Source organism: Cyprinodon tularosa, unplaced genomic scaffold (assembly GCF_016077235.1).
Source record: "Cyprinodon tularosa strain WSP-4 unplaced genomic scaffold, ASM1607723v1 ctg90, whole genome shotgun sequence".
NCBI lineage: Eukaryota > Metazoa > Chordata > Actinopteri > Cyprinodontiformes > Cyprinodontidae > Cyprinodon > Cyprinodon tularosa.
Genome location: NW_024039674.1, coordinates 558,528 through 579,621, shown reverse-complemented (window position 1 = coordinate 579,621; position 21,094 = coordinate 558,528). Strand labels below are relative to the sequence as shown.

The window sequence follows — 21,094 nt, the reverse complement described above, 5'->3', positions numbered from 1 at the left end:
TCTCTAAATACTCTCTTAAACATGTCTTCTTCCACAGTTAACTGCAAATGGAATCTCATCTTGCTTTTAGATAAAAATAAGAGACATAGAATGCTCTTTCAGCAGAGCTTTTGATCTCTGTAGGTGTGGGCCTTTTGGCTGCTTCTTTGACTAATATTCTCTTTGCTTGGCCTTTCAGTTTAAGTGGCAGTCATGCTCTGATTGGCTTGCAGTTGTGTCATACTGCTTCCATTTTTTGGCGATGGATTGAACAGTCTTTTGGAAGATCTTAAATGGCAGAAAAGTTGTTAACACCGTCTTAAACTTCTCTACATCCTTTCCCTTGTTTATCGAGGTTCTCTAAAACCACTGACACCTCAAAGAATAGCTGTATACATACTGAGATTAGATTGCCACAGGAAGACAACGTAGCCTACTGTGATTTTTTTTTTAGATTGAACAGCACCAAATAAAAATGCACTTGTATAATTTTCTCCTTCAGTATATAATTTCGGAAGACGATTAGGGCCGCTGAAAAAAAAAAGGTTTACTGATTTTAAAATTTTATTTCAGTATAATATGAGAAAAAAATCAGAATTCTGACTTAATCTCAGAATTCTGACTTTAATCTCAGAATTTTGGATCTTAATGGGCACCATGAAGGAAGAGATGTGGGAGCACTCAGCTTCACTAACAAAGATGTGAGTTGTTTGGTAGGGCCAGTAACACAGTGGTGAAAAATTACGAAATTAAGCAACTTTTTACGTGCCCGAGGGGTCCCTGGTGATGCTATTTCATTGATGGAAGAGCAGAAGGTAATTAAACAAGAGAGTTAGTCTCTAAAATAGACATGGCTACAGCTTGATGCTAACATGCTTTTTAGCTGTCAGAATTCAGTCAGAATTCAGAGAAAAGGTCTGAATTCAGAGAAAAAGTCTGAATTCTGAGATTAAAGTCAGAATTCTGTGGGAAAAAAAGTCAGAATTCTGAGATTAAATTAAGAATTTTGAGATTACAGTCCGAAGTCTGAGAAAAAAGTCCAAATTCTGGGATTAAAGTCAGAATTCTGAGATTAAAGTCAGAATTCTGAGAAAAAAACTCAGAATTCTGAGATTAAAGTCAGAATTCTGAGATTAAAGTCAGAATTCTGTGGAAAAAGTCAGAATTCTGAGATTAAAGTCAGGATTCTGACTTTTTTCCCCCATATTAAACTGAAATAATATTTAAAAATCTGTTAACCTTTTTTTTTATTTTTTTTTCAGTGGCCATAATCCTCTTCCGTAATATAATACATTCGCTAGTATTGAATATCCTTCTTTGTTTCTTCTTTTGATTTCCATCCAGAACAAAGCGCTCTTTCAGATTCATCCAGGGCGTTTTATTGTGAAAGTCATAACCGGAAACGTCTGATATCCCTTTCGTTAGCTTTGTATCTTTGGCAAAGGTGACAGCGGAACTACACCGCATCTTCTCTCTGCTGCTCAGGACATGCTCAGAGGCTGAATGCAGCTGCATCAAACCGTCCTGTAGCTTCCAGTTACGTCTCTATTATCTGTTAAACTTATTATTCTGTATCCTGTAGGAAACCATCCAGAAACTTCCACTGCGGGAGAAAATGAACGGAAGCGAGCTGAGCAGTTTTGATTTTGAGCGACGTTTCGATGAAACTCAGGCTCTGGAATGGATGCAGGCGAACTGGTGAGTAGATTTTAAGCCGTCTCATGAAATAAGGCTGAAGCACCAGGGTTGTGTCCTGTTGCGGTTCCCCGACATTTTAAACTAGTCTCACCCTGTAGCTGCTTCACAGCTGCAGCTAAACAGGGAAGAGTATTTTCGATTTAGCAGATGCAAAGTGTTTCTCATCAACCGTTGGCCTCTAACACCCAGCAACCCCCCCCCCCGGACTGACACAAGACTAACCCCCTTTACTGATTTATTAATAAGGCATATTTCATACTAAATATCATAGGAATCTTTTTTTTTTAAATGGCACATCCAGATACTTGTCTTGAACTGGCCCCTGTTAGGGCCCCCTATACTGAGATTATAAACTCCAAAATTTTGAATATAAATAATTTTATAATTGAAATAAATGTATATTACCTTGTTTTAGTCAGATGGAATAACACGATTTATGTTTGAATAAATAAAAAAATAACTATATTATCTTATTTCAGCTGCATAGTGTTTAAATATCCAGTTTTAAAGGCCCGAATCCTTCTTCCTTTGGCAGAATATATTAGTTTTCTGTTAAATTAAGAGCAAATTTACAGATTTTAATACCTTTTTTTACTTTTTTTGTTCCAGTTATATTGTATAGAGCTATATTAGTTTCTTATGATGTTATACTCTGACAGAAGGTCCCTTGGACCAGTTTAATATTTCGCCTTTATAATTGACTTAAACATTTTCTTTATAAATAACAGTCAGTTTAAAGCGTAAGCCATATCAAGACTGGATCACAGTTTACATCTGTAAAATAAGTGGTCTACATCCTTGGCTTTGTGGATTAGTTAATAAAGTATATAAATTACGGTTGTGCAACTTTAATATATTTATTGCCCATTCCAGTAAGGGTGGTAAATATGTTATTTAATCAGATAATATTTTGACTGTCATATGAAGCTCTAGCGGAAGTTCAATTGAAGAAACTCTGACTTACCTCCATCCAATCAGAAGCTAATCCGTCTCTGAAGCGAGCCATTCAGCTTCGAACTACTCCACCACAAGCCCAATCAGCGTCCTGCTCTCACTTTATAAACGCTCCAAATCTTCATCCCAGCCGTTATCCTGCAATCGCAATGTCGGACTTCGATTCAGACGACAATTCAATTCTCCCTGCTCACAGAGGCTCCCGTTTGGCTGCTCTCGCATCTCCTTCTTCCGCATTGCGCTCCGAGGGCGTGTTGCCGGGCTCCGGCATGGACTCTGCTCGTCTGTCTCGGCTGGCCTCCCTCCTGCCTCCTCGTGGTTCATCTCCCCCGCCCTCAGCTCTTCAATCTGCTCCGATACCTGGCCGCAAGACATGCAAGTCCTCCGCTCCCCCCGCCAGCGCAGAGGGCTCCAGATGCGCCCGCTCCTCTCATCGTATCGATGCGGGCTTTGGACTTTCTTCAGCTTCCCGATTTGTGGCGGCACCCACGTCCGGTCCTTCAGCTTTTTGGCAGCTCCCGGCCTCCCTCCACTCCTCTGGACTCTCTAACTCAATCCGTTTCGACGCTGTCCGCACGCTCCGAACCTGGAAAATCCCCGCACTGCCACGTCATCCCTGCCGCTGCCTGCTGAGACGGACCCCCCCCCCCCCCCCCCCCCCCCCTCCCATTCACATTAAGGAACGCCCGCGGGCCAGCCCTAGGTAAGATGTATCCAACCATGTTTTCTTCCATATCTTCTATCATTAGATTCGCTTCATGCTTGTCTGCCCCTTATTTAGGCATACACTTATTTCCATGCATGCTATATTTCACTAGCCTAGCTAATTATTCTAGGGAAACTTGTTAATTTAGTCTCTCTTTTCCTCCCCCCCCTGAAGTCGCATCAGCAGGTGACGTCTCAGCTTTAATCATTGATCAGCCCGTCATCTTACTACCCCTTATTATTTTCTGATTATCGTCTTGTCTCCTCATCATCTGTCGTCTAATAATATATATAATTATAATAATAATAATAATCAATAATAATCATAATAATATAAAAATAATAAAAATAATAAAATAATAAATTAATAATTAGATAATTAAAAAAAAAAAAATAAATAAATAAATAAATATACAAATATAGACGATATTATCAATCTTCTGCATGCTCCATTCACGGGTGCTGGTTCATCCTTAGGTTTTGGGGGGTCTTCAGGTTAGGTGTTCGTGGTCCACGGCCTTTATTCTACACCCATCATCTGCCCTGAGGCTACCCCGTTCCATAGCCTGCCGTCGAGGGGCCGTTGGGAAGATCGCATATCCGCCCACCACGATATTTGCAGTAGTAAACTTTATTAGGTCGCTCTCCCGTTTCTTATGCCCTCACCAGAGCATCATCCGGCAGCAGTTCTAACATTTCATCATCTAGCGCATCATGTTCAGGCATTCTAGCTCTTCATTACACCCGAGGGTTACCCCACGTCACTCGATGGTTCTTCATCACCTCAGGATACTTCAGATTCATGCGGCTTCCCTCAGGGTGTATCCTGGGCATCCGTTCCGATTGGAGCAGCTACGTAGTCAGCTACTCACGGGGTTTCTGAGGCTTCCCTCAGTACTGGGCCGATGGTCTTAGCTATACCTCATCTTCCGCCCAGATCTCATCAATTCTCGCAGCGCAGCACACTCTGCCTCTAGGTAACTCTAACACAAATACTGGTGGTGGTTCGAACTCTTTCTCATCATTACCTGACCTAACCATGCCCATCCTAGCTCGTCTTCTCCTCTTCCTACTCATCAGTTATCAACATTCTTGCTTTGTGCAGCTTCATGCTGTCTCCCTGCTATACTTATGCTGTCTTAATTCTGGCTTATACGTGCAATCTCACCTTTATGTCAGGCAGCATCATGCCTTCCCTTGTGTGTCTCGTCGTGTCTGGTCTACGTCTCGTCATGCTCTTTACGCCATTTTGATGCATTTCCTAATGCACCAATATGCACCATGTCTGCGTCTCGTCATGCGTCTGTATTTCGTCATGTCTTTTGTTCATATATGTCATCATCCGCAAGATATATGTTTTATGTCATCCGCAAGAATCATCCGCATGATATATGTTCTATGTCATCCGCAAGAATCATCCGCAAGATATACACTATATTGCCAAAAGTATTTGCTCACCTGCCTTGACTCACATATGAGCTTAAGTGACATCCCGTTCCTAATCCATAGGGTTCAATATGACGTCGGTCCACCCTTTGCAGCTAGAACAGCTTCAACTCTTCTGGGAAGGCTGTCCACAAGGTTTAGGAGTGTGTTTATGGGAATTTTTGACCATTCTTCCAGAAGCGCATTTGTGAGGTCGCACACTGATGTTGGACGAGAAGGCCTGGCTCTCAGTCTCCGCTCTAATTCATCCCAAAGGTGTTCTATCGGGTTGAGGTCAGGACTCTGTGCAGGCCAGTCAAGTTCATCCACACCAGACTCTGTCATCCATGTCTTTATGGACCTTGCTTTGTGCACTGGTGCACAGTCATGTTGGAAGAGGAAGGGGCCAGCTCCAAACTGTTCCCACAAAGTTGGGAGCATGGAATTGTCCAAAATGTCTTGGTATGCTGAAGCATTCAGAGTTCCTTTCACTGGAACTAAGGGGCCAAGCCCAGCTCCTGAAAAACAACCTCACACCATAATCCCCCCTCCACCAAACTTTACACTTGGCACAATGCAGTCAGACAAGTACCGTTCTCCTGGCAACCGCCAAACCCAGACCCGTCCATCAGATTGCCAGATGGAGAAGCGCGATTCGTCACTCCAGAGAACGCGTCTCCACTGCTCTAGAGTCCAGTGGCGGCGTGCTTTACACCACCGCATCCGACGCTTTGCATTGCACTTGGTGATGTATGGCTTGGATGCAGCTGCTCGACCATGGAAACCCATTCCATGAAGCTCTCTGCGCACTGTTCTTGAGCTAATCTGAAGGCCACATGAAGTTTGGAGGTCTGTAGTGATTGACTCTGCAGAAAGTTGGCGACCTCTTCGCACTATGCGCGTCAGCATCCGCTGACCCCGCTCCGTCAGTTTACGTGGCCTACCACTTCGTGGCTGAGTTGCTGTCGTTCCCAAACACTTCCATTTTCTTATAATACAGCTGACAGTTGACTGTGGAATATTTAGGAGCGAGGAAATTTCACGACTGGATTTGTTGCACAGGTGGCATCCTATCACAGTTCCACGCTGGAATTCACTGAGCTCCTGAGAGCGACCCATTCTTTCACAAATGTTTGTAAAAACAGTCTGCATGCCTAGGTGCTTGAATTTATACACCTGTGGCCATGGAAGTGATTGGAACACCTGATTCCAATAATTTGGATGGGTGAGCAAATACTTTTGGCAATATAGTGTATGTTCTATGTCATCCGCAAGAATTATCCGCAAGATATATGTTCTATGTCATCCGCAAGAATCATCCGCAAGATCATTATCAAACTCATCCGCAAGATTCATCATCATCTCACCTTATGCCAGGCAGCAACATGCCTTCCCTTGTGTGTCTCGTCGTGTCTGGTCTACGTCTCGTCATGCTCTTTACGCCATTTTGATGCATTTCCTAATGCACCAATATGCACCATGTCTGCGTCTCGTCATGCGTCTGTATTTCGTCATGTCTTTTGTTCATATATGTCATCATCCGCAAGATATATGTTTTATGTCATCCGCAAGATCATTCAGCTCATCCGCCAAATTCATTATCAGACTCTTCCGCAAGATCCATTATCAGACTCATCCGCAAGATTCATTATCAGCAAGATCCATTATCAGACTCATCCGCAAGATCCATTATCAGCAAGATCCATTATCAGACTCATCCGCAAGATCCATTATCAGACTCATCCGCAAGATTCATTATCAGCAAGATCCATTATCAGACTCATCCGCAAGATCCATTATCAGACTCATCCGCAAGATTCGTCGCCGTCGTCATCATCATCGTCGCCGTCATCATCACCATCGTCATGGGGTTCATCATCATCATGGGATCATCATCGTCATCATCATCACCATCATCATGGGATCACCAGCATCATCACCATGGGACCTTCAGCACCATCATCATCATCATGGGTTCATCGTCATCATCATCGGGGGATCGTCATCATCAGCAGCATCATCAGCATCAGCATCATCATCATGGGGGAATCATCATCATTATCTTCATCATCACGGGATCATCGTCATCACGGGATCATCGTCATCACGGGATCATCATCGTCATCACGGGATCATCATCGTCATCACGGGATCATCATCGTCATCACGGGATCATCATCATCATCACGGGATCATCATCATCATTATCATCATCACGGGATCATCATCAACATCATCATCACGGGATCATCATCATCATCATCATGGGTTCATCACCATCATCATCATGGGATCACCAGTATCATCACCATGGGTCCATCATCATCATCATTATCATCGGGGGTCATCATCATCAGCATCATCATCATGGGGGAATCAGCATCATCATCAGCATCATCATCATGGGGGAATCAGCATCATCATCAGCATCATCATCATGGGGGAATCAGCATCATCATCAGCATCATCATCATGGGGGGAATCAGCATCATCATCATCATGGGGGAATCAGCATCATCATCAGCATCATCATCATGGGGGTATCAGCATCATCATCATGGGGGAATCAGCATCATCATCAGCATCATCATCATGGGGGGAATCAGCATCATCATCATCATCATCATGGGGGAATCAGCATCATCATCAGCATCATCATCATGGGGGGAATCAGCATCATCATCATGGGGGAATCAGCATCATCATCAGCATCATCATCATGGGGGTATCAGCGTCATCATCATGGGGGAATCAGCATCATCATCAGCATCAGCATCATGGAGGTTCGTCATCGTCATCATCATGGTTTCATCATCGTCATCGTGGGTAAGTATTCATCGTCATCACCACGGTTTCATCATCGTCATCGTGGGTATGTATTCTTCGTCATCATCATCATCATCATCATCATCATCTTCCGTAGTAAGTTTTCTGCGTCAACCTTGGTCACCATTCTCTTCAACAACCTGGCTCGGTAAGTTGTTCTCAAATCTTCTCAGCATTTCACTACGCACACTTTTATTCTGTCCTTAGCGTATGCCTCACGAGCATACGGACTTTCCGGCTTCTACCTCGGCTTTTTTTGGGGGAACTTCCCTATTCTCATTTATCTACTCATGCATGTTAAAGCATAATTCAGCATGAATGTTCCTGCCGAGGTCTGAGCGCCAAAGACTATACTTTCTATCAATAAATTCTTCTAATTATCTTTTCTCTCTGTGCGAGTTTTTCAGATTGAAATGAAGCTCTAGCGGAAGTTCAATTGAAGAAACTCTGACTTACCTCCATCCAATCAGAAGCTAATCCGTCTCTGAAGCGAGCCATTCAGCTTCGAACTACTCCACCACAAGCCCAATCAGCGTCCTGCTCTCACTTTATAAACACTCCAAATCTTCATCCCAGCCGTTATCCTGCAATCGCAATGTCGGACTTCGATTCAGACGACAATTCACCCACCTCCATCCCCTTCCCCGCCATCGCAGCTGAATCGTCATCCATGACTCGACTTCACCTCAACCTCATCAGAGAGTATTAATCCCAGTTGTCACCATCCCCTGTCTCACCGCATTGGTCCGGCAGAAGACCAGCATGTTGAGCCCGGTTCTGCCAGAGGTTTCTTCCCAAGAGGGAGTTTTTCCTCTCCACTGTCGCTTCATGCTTGCTCATCATGGACAGTTCCCGAGTCTCCGAGTGAAGCCTGGCGTCAGCTCCCTCAGTCTTCTAGTCCCACATTCTGCTCGGCAGATCACCTTGTCAACCAGCTCCGATTAAACCACCACCAGTTTCAGGCCGGGGGAACATCCCTATTCTCATTTATCTACTCATGCATGTTAAAGCATAATTCAGCATGAATGTTCCTGCCGAGGTCTGAGCGCCAAAGACTATACTTTCTATCAATAAATTCTTCTAATTATCTTTTCTCTCTGTGCGAGTTTTTCAGATTGAAATATTGTTTGTGAACACACACCCTACTGGCTGTGTGTTAAAACAACAAATAACTGCACATAGATGGAATAAATTCACCACAACTTCCATTCAAAATATATATAGTTTATCAACAAAAGTCATTCAGTTCCAAGTCTAACATATTTCAGTTTAAAAACTCTTGACTAAAACTAGTGAAACTTATCTAAACTAAGATACGATGTATGAGAAGGAAAAACACGGTTGCAAACCACAATAAATGAGATGATTCAAGGATATCAAGGTTTAGCAGGGGTTTTATGTGTGAGAGAACCAAAGTTTATCTTGAATTTGCAGTAAAGCGAAATTAGCTTTTAACTTATTTAGAGCAATAGGAAAGTTTTCCAACCAATTTACAATGCAAATGCAAGAGATGAATAAAACATTTGGAGAATAATCTTTCATTCGATGATCTGGAGCCAATAACATTTAGTTAATTGATTCTTTACCTTCGTTGAATGGTCTCAGATCAGGAAGATTTGTTGAAAGACTTAAAGCAAGGCATTGCTGACTAACAATAAAAAACAAAATTACTCTTGTCTGCCATAAGCCATAAAAGGGCATCATTACAAATACAGAGAAAACGTATGTTTTTTATTCATTTAAATGATCAAAATCATATCTCATTGTCTCTCTTACATTATTTTGCACTACTAATTATTTGCACTGATATAGAAAATCCCAATAGAATCCATAGAAGTTTGATTTTCTTCTTAGACAAAGGGTAAAAAGAACAACACCCTGAAAGGCACAGCTAACCTTCTTCCTTATTGCTTTTCTGGAAGCATCAACAAACTATTTGGTCGTGCTGCATTCCTCTCAACATCACCAACATCCAGGTATGACCTGAAAACAAAGGCAGCCTGATTTATCAGTTTGTTCTTTGTCTTCAGGTCTGATGGCTGCTGCACCTACATTTTTGTAGGTGGTTGGACTCCACTGTACAGATTTTAATAAGATAAGTTATTTGAGAGGCTGGGGTGAACGCACAGGGGGCTGGACTCCAGGAGTTGGTGCTGTAAATCTGAGGTCACGCTGTCCCTTAGTTATTTATGTTTGAGCTGGAGTTCTGGAGTAGATTATTGTCCAGAAGATAGTAGCACAACTAAGAAGTCTTGGTTAAACAATAATTTTTCATCCTCTATATTTTTTTATATCTCTATCCTTTTTTAATCTTCTGATCTTAACCATATAATCAGAGAGTAGCCTGATATAAATCTAATCTTGGTTGGTTTTCAAAACAAACAATAATTCAATTAATCGCATGATGAAAATCTATTATTTCTCACATTTAATTCTCGTAAATAACTTTTATTTTTTTATTTTTTAGCTTGAATAAAATGCTAACTTACTGAAAGGAGTCAAATTTTGATCTATATTATAACAATTATGAACAAACTTCAAAATATGGTCTTTAGGGCTGAAACAATTAATTGTATTAATCCTGATTAGTCGATTATCGAAATAATTGTCAGCTTATTTAGTAGAGACTGTAAAACATGCCTTTAGCTGACAGAGCAGCCCACTTTTTACAATTATACTAAAATTGTAAAAAGAAAACGTAAACATTTTTTATTTAATATAAAAAACACATTTTTGTCTGTCAATATGCTCTATCCAGTATGTAATATAGCAAAAATTCTTTTTTATCTAATTATAAAATCAACAGATTACTCAGTTTGCAAAATAATCATTAGTTGCTGCCCTAATGGACTTTGAAATTCAACATGGCTACCTTGATTATACAACTGCTTATGGTCTGCATGGTCTTAAATCAGTCTTTATATAGCACACTACAAACATCATCCAATGTTTGGGGTTTAATGTTTGATGTATGATTGTATTCATAATTGTGAATGGAGTAGAGAAAAAATGCATAAAAAAAACATTACATAAATAAGAAATTATGTAAGTATTGTCCATATCTGGTTATAACCTTCTGCTATCCCAGAATAATACTTCTGTGATTAAAAACAAATACATTTCTTTCTTTTTACTTAAAATAAATGTTTGTGTTTGACTACTAGATGGAGAATTCATTCTATATCTGGCTGCAAAAAAAGGATTATTTCTTTTTAGAGATCAACTGCTACAGGTTTTTGAAGGCTGATGCTGATGCCAATTTTTTTGAGTTAACTGATCTCCAATATGTGTTGCACATATTTTTGGGCCAATTAATGGAGCCAATATTGCTTTTCCTTCTCCATATAAATGATAAAAATTATGGAATGATAAGTATTAAAGGTTTAGAGGAAGATCTTTTATTTCTGGATGGATCATCTAAATAAGTGTTCCTCCTAATTGTCAATCATTCTGGTGATATGTTTATGTAAGGCCGTCCTACGTGCTTGCTCCAATAGCTATCTTTTCTGCGCATGCGCATTTTCAGGCATATTTGTGTGGTGAGGTACGGTTTCAGAGAGTCATTGAAGCTCACCTTTCTCACTGTAGTTCTTTGAAAAATGGCCAAGGGTCGTAAGAGAAAAGGTGTCTAGGAAGTCAACAAGAAGAAGTGAAAGGCCTCAGAGGAGGCAGATATATCCCAAAATGCTTTGCGTTGAGAGCTCTCCTCGCAAAGCTTTATGGAATTTGCTGTCACAGCGGCCCGGCTGATAAAGATGGCGCAGTTACTACGCAGTGAAGGAGAAGTTACGTGACCAATCGAGGAGAAAGCAGTAATCATCTGTCTTAACTGTCAGTTAACTGAGTTCGCTATAAAATCCACTATATAGTCCCCACTCTGTATAGTGATTGAGTGATTCAGGAGTTAGGGCGGATGTTTGGGCACAGTAGGCTTGTATGAGCTACAATATGAGAACAGCAACTTTTTAACAGAGTATGCACGAGGAGAAATGGGCTTGTGCATACTCTTGCACGCACATTTTTAAAAAATTCTCCGCAATACCTTTAACATGAGCAAAAAGTCAATATTAATTAACAAATAAAATTTAACATTAACAATGGATAGTAGACGATCTTATGGCATGTCTACTGAAGGCACTGTTTGATCAGCCAAATTATGCACATCTTGGCCAATACCAACAGGAAAATTACTAATATCGGCTGGCTGATGTATCGGTTTATCTCTTTCTTTCCCCACCATAGAGCTCTGATGAAAACATCACAATTTTGGCTCCAACTAATGATTATTTTCCTCATCAATTAATCTGTCGACTTGTTATTTTGATTAATCGATTAATAATCGGATTATAAAGGGTTCCTTAAAGAAACAAAAACTATTCTACTCCCGGAGTTCTGGATAGAGCGTATCGACAGACAAAAAAAATGTCGGCATACTCCAGTTATTATCAATTGATTACATAATTAGTTGATAATTATTTCAGTAAACAGTTAATCATGATTAATTCGATTAAGTGTTTCAGTCCTAACCACAATCATCACTGAGCTGCTCTGTTGTTATCTCCTGTCATTAATAAAGTCAAACTCTTCTGTTGTAAAAAGTGGGTTTAACGCACCAGAGAACAGCAGCAACTGTTAACTAATGGGACTGTTGGTTCTATGGAAATTAGTACAGGTCTACTTTGTTTTGGGTAAACAGTTTAATGAAACATAAAATATACAGACTGTTTAAATTAACCTCACAGATTATAATGTTGACCCGTATATGGGGTTGTGGGTCCAGGGCTCCTCTTCTTGATCTCTAACATATTTTAAATATATACATACTTTACATACTATAATATATACATACTTTTAATTGTCCTTTTCCTCATAAACACAGTATTATAGGAGCCATACTTTTAAATATATTTAGATGTATTTGATTTTATTTTATAGATCAACACAATGAAGGGGTATTTCTCAGCTTTCAAGAGACTTTTGCTGCTTTTTCTTTGCAAAATACCTTAAACTTCGATCGATGATGAGAGTCTGTCAACATCAATCTATTTTAGGTGTTTAAAATGTTCTTGTTGGTTTTAGATTTGGACTTTGACTGAGCCTGATTAGCACATGATGTGGTTGTAGCTCTAGATGTTTGTTGAATGTTGTCCTGTTGGAAGTTGAACCTCTCAAGGAATTGCTGATCTGCGGGTGGATTCTTTGACTTTAGCTTTAAATCTCTGCAGCTCCTCCACGGTTTGGCTTCTTGGCCGCTTTGGAAAAAAACTCTTCTTTCTTGTCTGTCTCTTCAACTTAGCTCATTGATCATGTCTTAGGATAATATTATTTTGATCTTATCCTGCTTTATAACCCTTTCACACTGACTGAAAAAAAAACATTTAAACCCAGAAACAATCAGCATTTAGTGGCAGTGGGCAGTTTCACTAAACACCTTGAGATTAGATTGGACAGTTTAATGCTTCCTTCAGAAGACATTCTTTATATTACATTAAGCACTGAATCCTAAAAAAGAAAACAGGATTTCAAGATTTTCATCCATATAAAATAGGTGAAAAAAAACAAGATTTTGCTCCAAAAATTTGATTTATAGATTAAATTTGGGCAGTTTGGCTCCCTTGATGAGATTCTTTGATACAATTGAGGGAAGAAAAAAAAGTAAGGCTTAAGTCTTAAATCTGCTGCAAAATCTAATGCTAAACAATGGTTGCATCCCTGTACTGTATGTTTAAGCCAACTGAGGCTCAGCATCTCAATGTGTGTCTCCTCTCTGCAGGAGGACGTCGTTCATATTTTGTAGCCTGTATGCTGCCCTTGTGTTCGGGGGTCGGCTCTTCATGAGAGAAAGACCAAAACTGCACCTGCGGCGACCTTTGGCCCTGTGGTCGCTCAGCCTCGCCATTTTCAGGTAAGCTGTATTCGGTCTACAGTGGACAAAAAAAAAGAAGCTTTTACTAGTCAACGTGTTTTGTTTCAGAGAACTTTTCCTACCAATTAAAAAAAAAACTAAAATAAAAAACAACAAAATTTCTGTGTTTATTTTCCTGATGGTTGATTCTTTCTGTTTAATATTATCAAATGAAACTTGTGATGTTCACGTTCATTTTTCTTTGCTGTAATTGTGAAGAAATCAGCAGAAAAAGGCATTTTAATTGAATTTACATTGAAATCATTGATATTGCCTATTATGAGAAATTAAAAATGTCCTTTTTCTTCATAAACACAGTATTATAGGAGCCATCAGGACCGGAACATATATGATGCATGTTCTCTCAAGCAGCGGCTTCAAGCAGTCTGTGTGTGACATCAGTTTCTACAGCGCCCCCATCACTAAGTTCTGGGCCTACGCTTTTGCTATTAGCAAGGCTCCTGAGCTGGGTAAGGTTTCCTCTGGTTCTACTTTAATGTTTCTTTAAAGCTGGGCAGGGATTGGTGGAAATAAGGATATAAGAAGGACCTTTTTACTCACCTGCCTTCACAGCCGGATGAACACTGATGCTGCGTATAGCTTATGATGAATACTATTGATGTCAGGAGGTCCCTATTAAAACTGAAGTGACGCTAGGAAGCATAATACTTCATGGTCCTATCTCCTTGCTAACTGCCAGCATTATTTGGATAACACTAATATGGTGACCGTGGATTCATGTGTTTAATGTCATGACGGATTTCAGATTGAGCCACAGAATATTTAACAGGTTTAGCTGTTTGGTGGGACAGAATTAGGTCGGTGTAGCAGTTAGCTTTAATCTTGATTGTTATGAGTTCAGCTTTGATCATTTTGCAAGTAATGCAATTTATATTTTTCTAAATATTGTAAATCTGTATTTTGATGCAACTCTTTTTAAATAAACTACCAGCTACATGGAAATGCATCTGCCTGTAGCCTTTAGCCCATGGCCCGTTATCTCTTGTGGGTAACTCTCACATCGCATAACTAATGACTCAGTCTAGTTTTGTTTTTTCGAAGGTTAAAAGAAAAGTTGCTAGTTCTGTTTTGCAGCTATGACGCAAATATAGCGTTTTTTGTTCTCTTTTATTCAGGAACCTGACATTTTGTCATTTCGATTTTGTATTTAAAATTTATACTGCTAAAAATGTAATGTTGTTGTCAAATTTTCTCCAGATAATTAATAATGCTAGAAGTAGGGTTTTTAAAAGTATTTATACTCAAACACTGTATCTGGATACAATTTTTTTTTGGCAAGGCATTAATACTAGACACTAGTATTGTTTGCATGTTTTTGTTATTGTTAATTTAAGATTATACCTCAAACAACTTAAAATAATATCACATTGTTTTATTTATGTTGTATTTAAATATACAGTTTTTTAATCAATTGGTTCTGGTGAGAAAGCATGTTCCATGTTGAGATTGAAAAAAAGTCAGTTTTTCCATTTTAGTAAATATATTTTTTATGCCTTCCCCTTGGTATCGAAAATGGTATTGAGTATCAAATGTTTTCTCAGCTATCAGTATCGAGTTTGAAATGTTAGTTTTGTGACAACTTTATCTAGAAGTGATACGTTGTTGTTGTTTTATGTTATTTTTGTAAAATAAATAAAATGTTTTATATGTAGTAATTTAATGACCTGGAAAAAAGCAGTTATCTTCCTTAATTCGAGGGAAAAAAAGTTATTTTTGTTTTCACATGTCTTTATGTTCATTATGCCATCTGTTAATGCTAACATTGCTAATAGCTGCCGTAGGGGGCAGAATTTAGATCCAGACCTTCCAGAAATAGAGTTTTAAATTACTTGATGAAAAAAAGCAGCACAACAATGAAAATAGGAAATTTTTAAATCATTCCTTCATTTGAAGTTTTATTTTATTAATTGTATATTTGTATATATTAATAAATGCTAGATTACAATTTATTTTGGATAAAGAAGCTATGCAGAGAAAAATATCATAGATTAAATCCTTTTTTGAAATTGAATTATTAATGTCTTCATTGAGTCTAGGGCTGCAACTAACAATTATTTTGTAAATCGATTCATCTGTGGATTTTTTTTTTTATTGATTCATAATTAGAAATAATTAGAAATAATTCATTGATTCATAACCAGATAGTAAAATGTTCCTTAAAGATGATTTTTTACAAAAATTAAACCAGGTGAAACTAAACTTTTCCCACTGAAGGAGTTTTGATTAGAGCACATTGACAGATGAAAAAAAAAACTTTTTTTTTTATCTGAAGTGCAAACTGTTTTATATTTTTTACAATCTTGGTATAGCTCTAAGTAGGTTGCCTTGTTAGCTAAAGGCATGTTTCAGATTCTTCGAACGATTAATCAGTTTATAATTTTGGTGACGATTAATTCAATAATCGATTAGTTGTTTCAGCCCTTATTGAGTCCTTTATGTATATTATTTTTAAAGAATATTTTAACTACTAAAAATATTTTACATTGGGATTAGAAATGTTTGGTAACCTTACTTTCCCGTTTCTCTCAGGAGACACGGCCTTCATCATCCTCAGAAAGCAGCGTCTGATCTTCCTCCACTGGTACCACCACATCACTGTGCTGATTTACTCCTGGTTCTCCTACAAGGACCAGGTGGCAGGTGGCGGCTGGTTCATGACCATGAACTACATGGTTCACTCCATCATGTACACGTACTATGCAGCCCGGGCGGCTGGATTGCAGGTGCCACGGCTATGCGCCATGATCATCACTGCTGCCCAGATCTTGCAGATGGCGATGGGCCTCACTGTGCTGGGCTTAGTTTACCACTGGATCCATGATGTGCACTGTCCTTCCAACATGGACAACATCATGTGGGGCTCACTCATGTACTTCAGTTATCTGGTGCTGTTTGCCTCCTTCTTTTACAACAACTACCTTAAAGATTCTTCCACACATCAGAGATCCAAGACAGAGTAACATTGCAGAAGTAGTTTACCAGCTGATTTCTATCGTTTCTGAAAGCAAGGCTAGACAAATAGAATGACATGGATTAGGTCATTAGGAAGGAGACTCAGCTGCATTCCAGATTCTTCACTAACATCTGCTATGAACACATGGGGGCAAACATTTATTAAAGGTCTTCAGTAAATGTTTGGGGATATGTGATGTAATAAAAATGGCCTTAATGTAGCTAAAAATATTAATATGGGGAATTGAAGCACTTATTTTATACTTAAAGGGAATGTTTTAACCGTTTTTATTTATAAAAGCTTGTTAGGAAAAAACCCTAAAGTTAATTATTGGGAAGTTTAAGCTTTTCCAGTGAGACCAAATTATGTAGAGATGTCTTATCCATTGCGTCCTGTCCTATTTTATCTGCCCACTGTCCAAATGTTTTTTTTTTCTTTACTTAAATAAATTGTTAAAGTACACCTAAGTTGCTTCTGATAAACACAAGTTAAAGGTATATTTTGTTTACTTAAAAATATCTTATTTACATTTCTATTTCCCAGTTTACTATAATCAAAATTCACACAGATTTTTGTTGTTTTTCCTCCTCCGTCCTTCCGTGTCTGCAGCTGTTAAAAATATGCACGCTGCCTTAAGTGATTTTCCAGAAATCTAAACTGACTCTCAACATATTGCATGATAACTCACAGAGAAGACACAAATGGTTTTATAAAGATGCAAACTTACTTAACTGGCTGTTTTCTCTTTTTTTGTTGTTGTTTTTTTTAAATGATAGCTTAGCGATTTAGAAGAAATGGTCAGATCTAACCTCTCATTGAAATTGAATGCATTTAACAGAAAAGAGACTTTCAAATTAAGAGTAAGTTGGAATGAGTTGTATTTTGGAAGTTGCCATTTCTCTTATCCTTTGAAGCCTAAACTAAAACAGATAAATAGTATTTTACAGCCTTAACTTAAGCGAGTCTCTGAATGTTTTCACTGCCAACCAGCCAGATCCATCACATCATTGTTGGAACAAACCACTTTTAGGTCAGAGAAAAATAGGAATTTGAAGTGACATATGAAGCTAAATCCACTTTTTTAGCTCTTGAATACATTTAGTTGTGTACTTTCAGACTGTTGGAGTTAAGAAAAGTTGTGTCTGTTATTTTGTTTTGTTTTTCACTCCAGGTGCTGCATATATAACTTCATATTATGTTTGGGTCAATATTTTCCATCTGTTTAGCTTTCCCTATTACCTTTTTTGGTATTATAACTTCTCAGTTTTTCCTGCAGAACTTCTAAAAATTGTAAGTTATAGATGACAATGTTCCAAGATGATGCCTCTAAATGATTAATTGTTGGTGGAGAAAAAGGATTGTGTAATCCTATGATATTCCCCCTAAAGCCATTCAACTAATCTGAGCCATTTGGGACATTTTAACAATTAAACTTAAAGTGGACTTGCTTTAAAATTAAATTCTAAAACATGCTGATATATTAAGGGCACAAGGATTTAAACCTAGTTCTTCCTTTAAGCAAAGCTTTTTAAAGTTCACGGTGCGTGTCAGATGAGCAGAGAGAAACAATAGCGTTTGTTTTTACAGCAGGCTCATAATAGAAAAAAATTGTTTGTTTTTTTTTCAAATCCTTTGATATATTTGGAAAATGTTGTTAAAGCTTAAATTTTACCTGCAAAGCAATGTTTTCATATCGATGAGAAGTATTTTTAGTATTTAATATGAAATGTTGTAATGACCTCGCAGTTTATGGATTTTACATCTTTTTCTTGTCCCCTCCGATTTCTTTTTTTTTTTTATCTATTTTTCCTTTTGCCCTTCACAAATTGTCTTTCTCAGATTACACATTGTCTGCTGATGGAAGAAATATTTGCTATAAATTCCTAGTTAACTTTCATTTGTTATACTTTGGAAAGGAGTAGTCAGACAACAGTTAACATGTTGAAATAAAATCATAATTTTTTATGCCAGGGAGTTCCTTTGAACTCAGTTTAAGTGTGAAAAAGAAAACAACTGCATGATGGGAACTAAAACCAAATGAAAGTCATGTATTTACTTGCACTAAATAGGTATAATGAATAGTGATATGTAATAACACTAGTGTTAAGCTGTAGTAGGATAAACATGTCTCCCTCTATGGCTGAATTTACACAGCATTTTATCCCCTGTCTCTTAATTTAAACTGACGTTTGACATTTCGCCCTCATTACTCAGCACTGAAGAACCTCTTTAAATGGCATGTGTGTGGGGAAAAAAAGGGAAATCCATCAGCTATGTTTTAATATGACTTGAAACATGTTTGTCTGTTTTATGGTCATTTCTGCTGCCCTGTATTACTGGAGGAAACTCAAAAATAAAAGCTTAACATTATGCAAAACAAGAGAAATTTATACTGATTTATTAAAACAACAATTCTTTGCTTAGTTTTCACTTTGAATCATAACTCCTCTTAGAAAAGGCCTCACTGCTGAATGTACGAATTAAAATCTAAATAAGAAAAACGGCTTTCTGTGTTCAATTAACCCATCTTTATCCTTGCTGTTTTAGTTTATTTTTCTGTGGTCTTAGCATGTGATGCTTTACTAAGTCTTATTCTGAATGGTGAGATTTGATCCAAGATTGCCTGGTGTAAAAGCGCACACATTTCCTGAATCAATTTATTGCACATTTTTTTATAAGAGACAAATGGTCTCTTTAAAACACTGGTTTTAATAGGAATCTATACACTTTGAGAGTCACTTTTCTTTACTAAAAAAATATGTAAAAACAGCACTGGATATAGAATATATTTCCAGCTGAGTTTCTGAGTTAAGGAAACACAGCATTCTTTGAGCTCCCAGCAGAGAGCAAACTGTCCTGACTGAGAGACCGACTGCTGGGAGGCCATAAACTCAGTCTGTCAGCTGTCAGGTGTTACCAACTACATGCCTTAATCCCTACCTGAAGCAGATCTGTTCAGATTTACATTTTACAAAACGGTGTTATCAGGCTTACAATCATTACAGCGTATTTTTATTACTGTGGCCAGGGCAGAAACTACACTGGAATTGGTCATACAGTTATTATATGTTCGATGGTAGTGAATTTGAGAAGCAACGGCTTGTTCAACTATTTTATAAGGTAGAAATGCACCAGTTTTCTGGTCAAACGTTAGTGCTACGTTTTTGCTGGTTTGTGCAGCAAAAATTTTCGTTTGTGCCGCTACCATTTTAAAGATATAAAGAAATGTTTCTAGAGGTAATCAAAGGTCAACCAGCCCCCCCCCCCCCCCCCCCCCCCCCCCTTTTGACACCCCTTTTGCCTCATTTGAACAGGGGTGGCTGGTTGACCTTTGATGACCTCTAGACACATTTCTTTATATCTTTAAAATGGTAGCAGCACAGAACAAAATTTTTTCTGCACAAACGTTTGACACTAATTTTGTCTGATTTGAAGAAGGTGTGTGTGTGTGTGGGGGGCAACTTCACTCAGGTCATTACAGGAGTTTGAAGATTGAAATAAGGGGGTAATGCATCAGAGGGTTGGACATTTCTGTTTAGGTTAATTACGTTTGTCTCTTCAAGGTTTAAAAATGTGCTCTTCTTCAGACTGAGGGTAACAATATTTCTCACAGTTTTGAAAGGGTTTTCTTCCTTACAGTGTTTTGTTTTCAATTTTGAAATATCTTAAATGCTCTAAACATTCATAGGACATAAGCTGCCATACAAATTGTGCTCAACAAATAAGCACAATTTAATGTTTTTTAAGCATAAGGACCAACTGTAAATAAAACTTTGACCTTAAAATAATTAATAAAAAAACTCTTTAAGACTAACAAAAAAATAAAAATAAAATTTCCAGCTGCTGTTAGTTTACAAGAGGAATGAAAGTAACCTGTTTCATGTTTTAGAAAAGTTATCTCTTGTGAATAAGGAGGCTGTGAGTTTTAGAAAGTAGCCTGCAGGTTATATAAAAGTAACTTAGGTAATAGTAATTATTGTAAAGTAGCCAACAGATAGCAAATGCTTATGGGTAAAGTTTGTATTTGCCTTAAAATTCAAGATACGTATTCTTCTTTTTCTTAGGAAAAGACGGGACAACTTCTAGGAATGTTTGGGAAAATTACCTGTAGATACCAGGAAATAACATTTAACTTTTAGGAAAATAAAGGTGCTCTGAACATTGTGTATCTGTTAAACAAATATATCTGTAAGTTTCAAGAAGTGCAACCTGTACAAAAAGGGATAATAATCTTAAGTTTTGTAAAGAATGTGGTAAAAGAAACTGAAAATCCTCAGAAAGTATTAAATGAATCCTATAGCCCTGAAATAAACATGATTTAAATCACAAAAATAGAATACAATATATCTAACTTATTACAAAGATTTGGCATTTGAATTCTGAATTAATCCTAAATGTAGGGGACCATGATAAGGTCAAGAAAAGATGGTGTTAACTCAATATTTTAAGATTCTGCATTTTTAAGGCCTTTTATTTGCTCTCTTCAAAAGTAATTCAATTAACTTTTTATCTTCCACGTTAGCTGCTTGTTTTGGAATAAGTTTTCCACACAAACCCTTTCCCCAATCACTGAATCAATGCCAGATGTTTTGTTCCAACTGGAGCCTTCAGATCCTCAACCCCAAATC

At 38.1% G+C, this 21,094-nt stretch overlaps 1 protein-coding gene across 1 annotated transcript; it reads left to right on the top strand.

Annotated features, from left to right (window-relative positions):
- Nucleotides 1–1,414: 1,414 nt before the first annotated feature.
- Nucleotides 1,415–18,805, top strand: LOC119775993 (elongation of very long chain fatty acids protein 6-like). Its single transcript, XM_038274181.1, has 4 exons — nt 1,415–1,677; nt 13,361–13,492; nt 13,811–13,962; nt 16,043–18,805. The coding sequence occupies exons 1-4, from the start codon at nt 1,595–1,597 to the stop codon at nt 16,471–16,473; spliced, it is 798 nt and encodes a 265-aa protein (XP_038130109.1). The 5' UTR covers nt 1,415–1,594; the 3' UTR covers nt 16,474–18,805.
- The last annotated feature ends 2,289 nt before the right edge of the window (nt 18,806–21,094 follow it).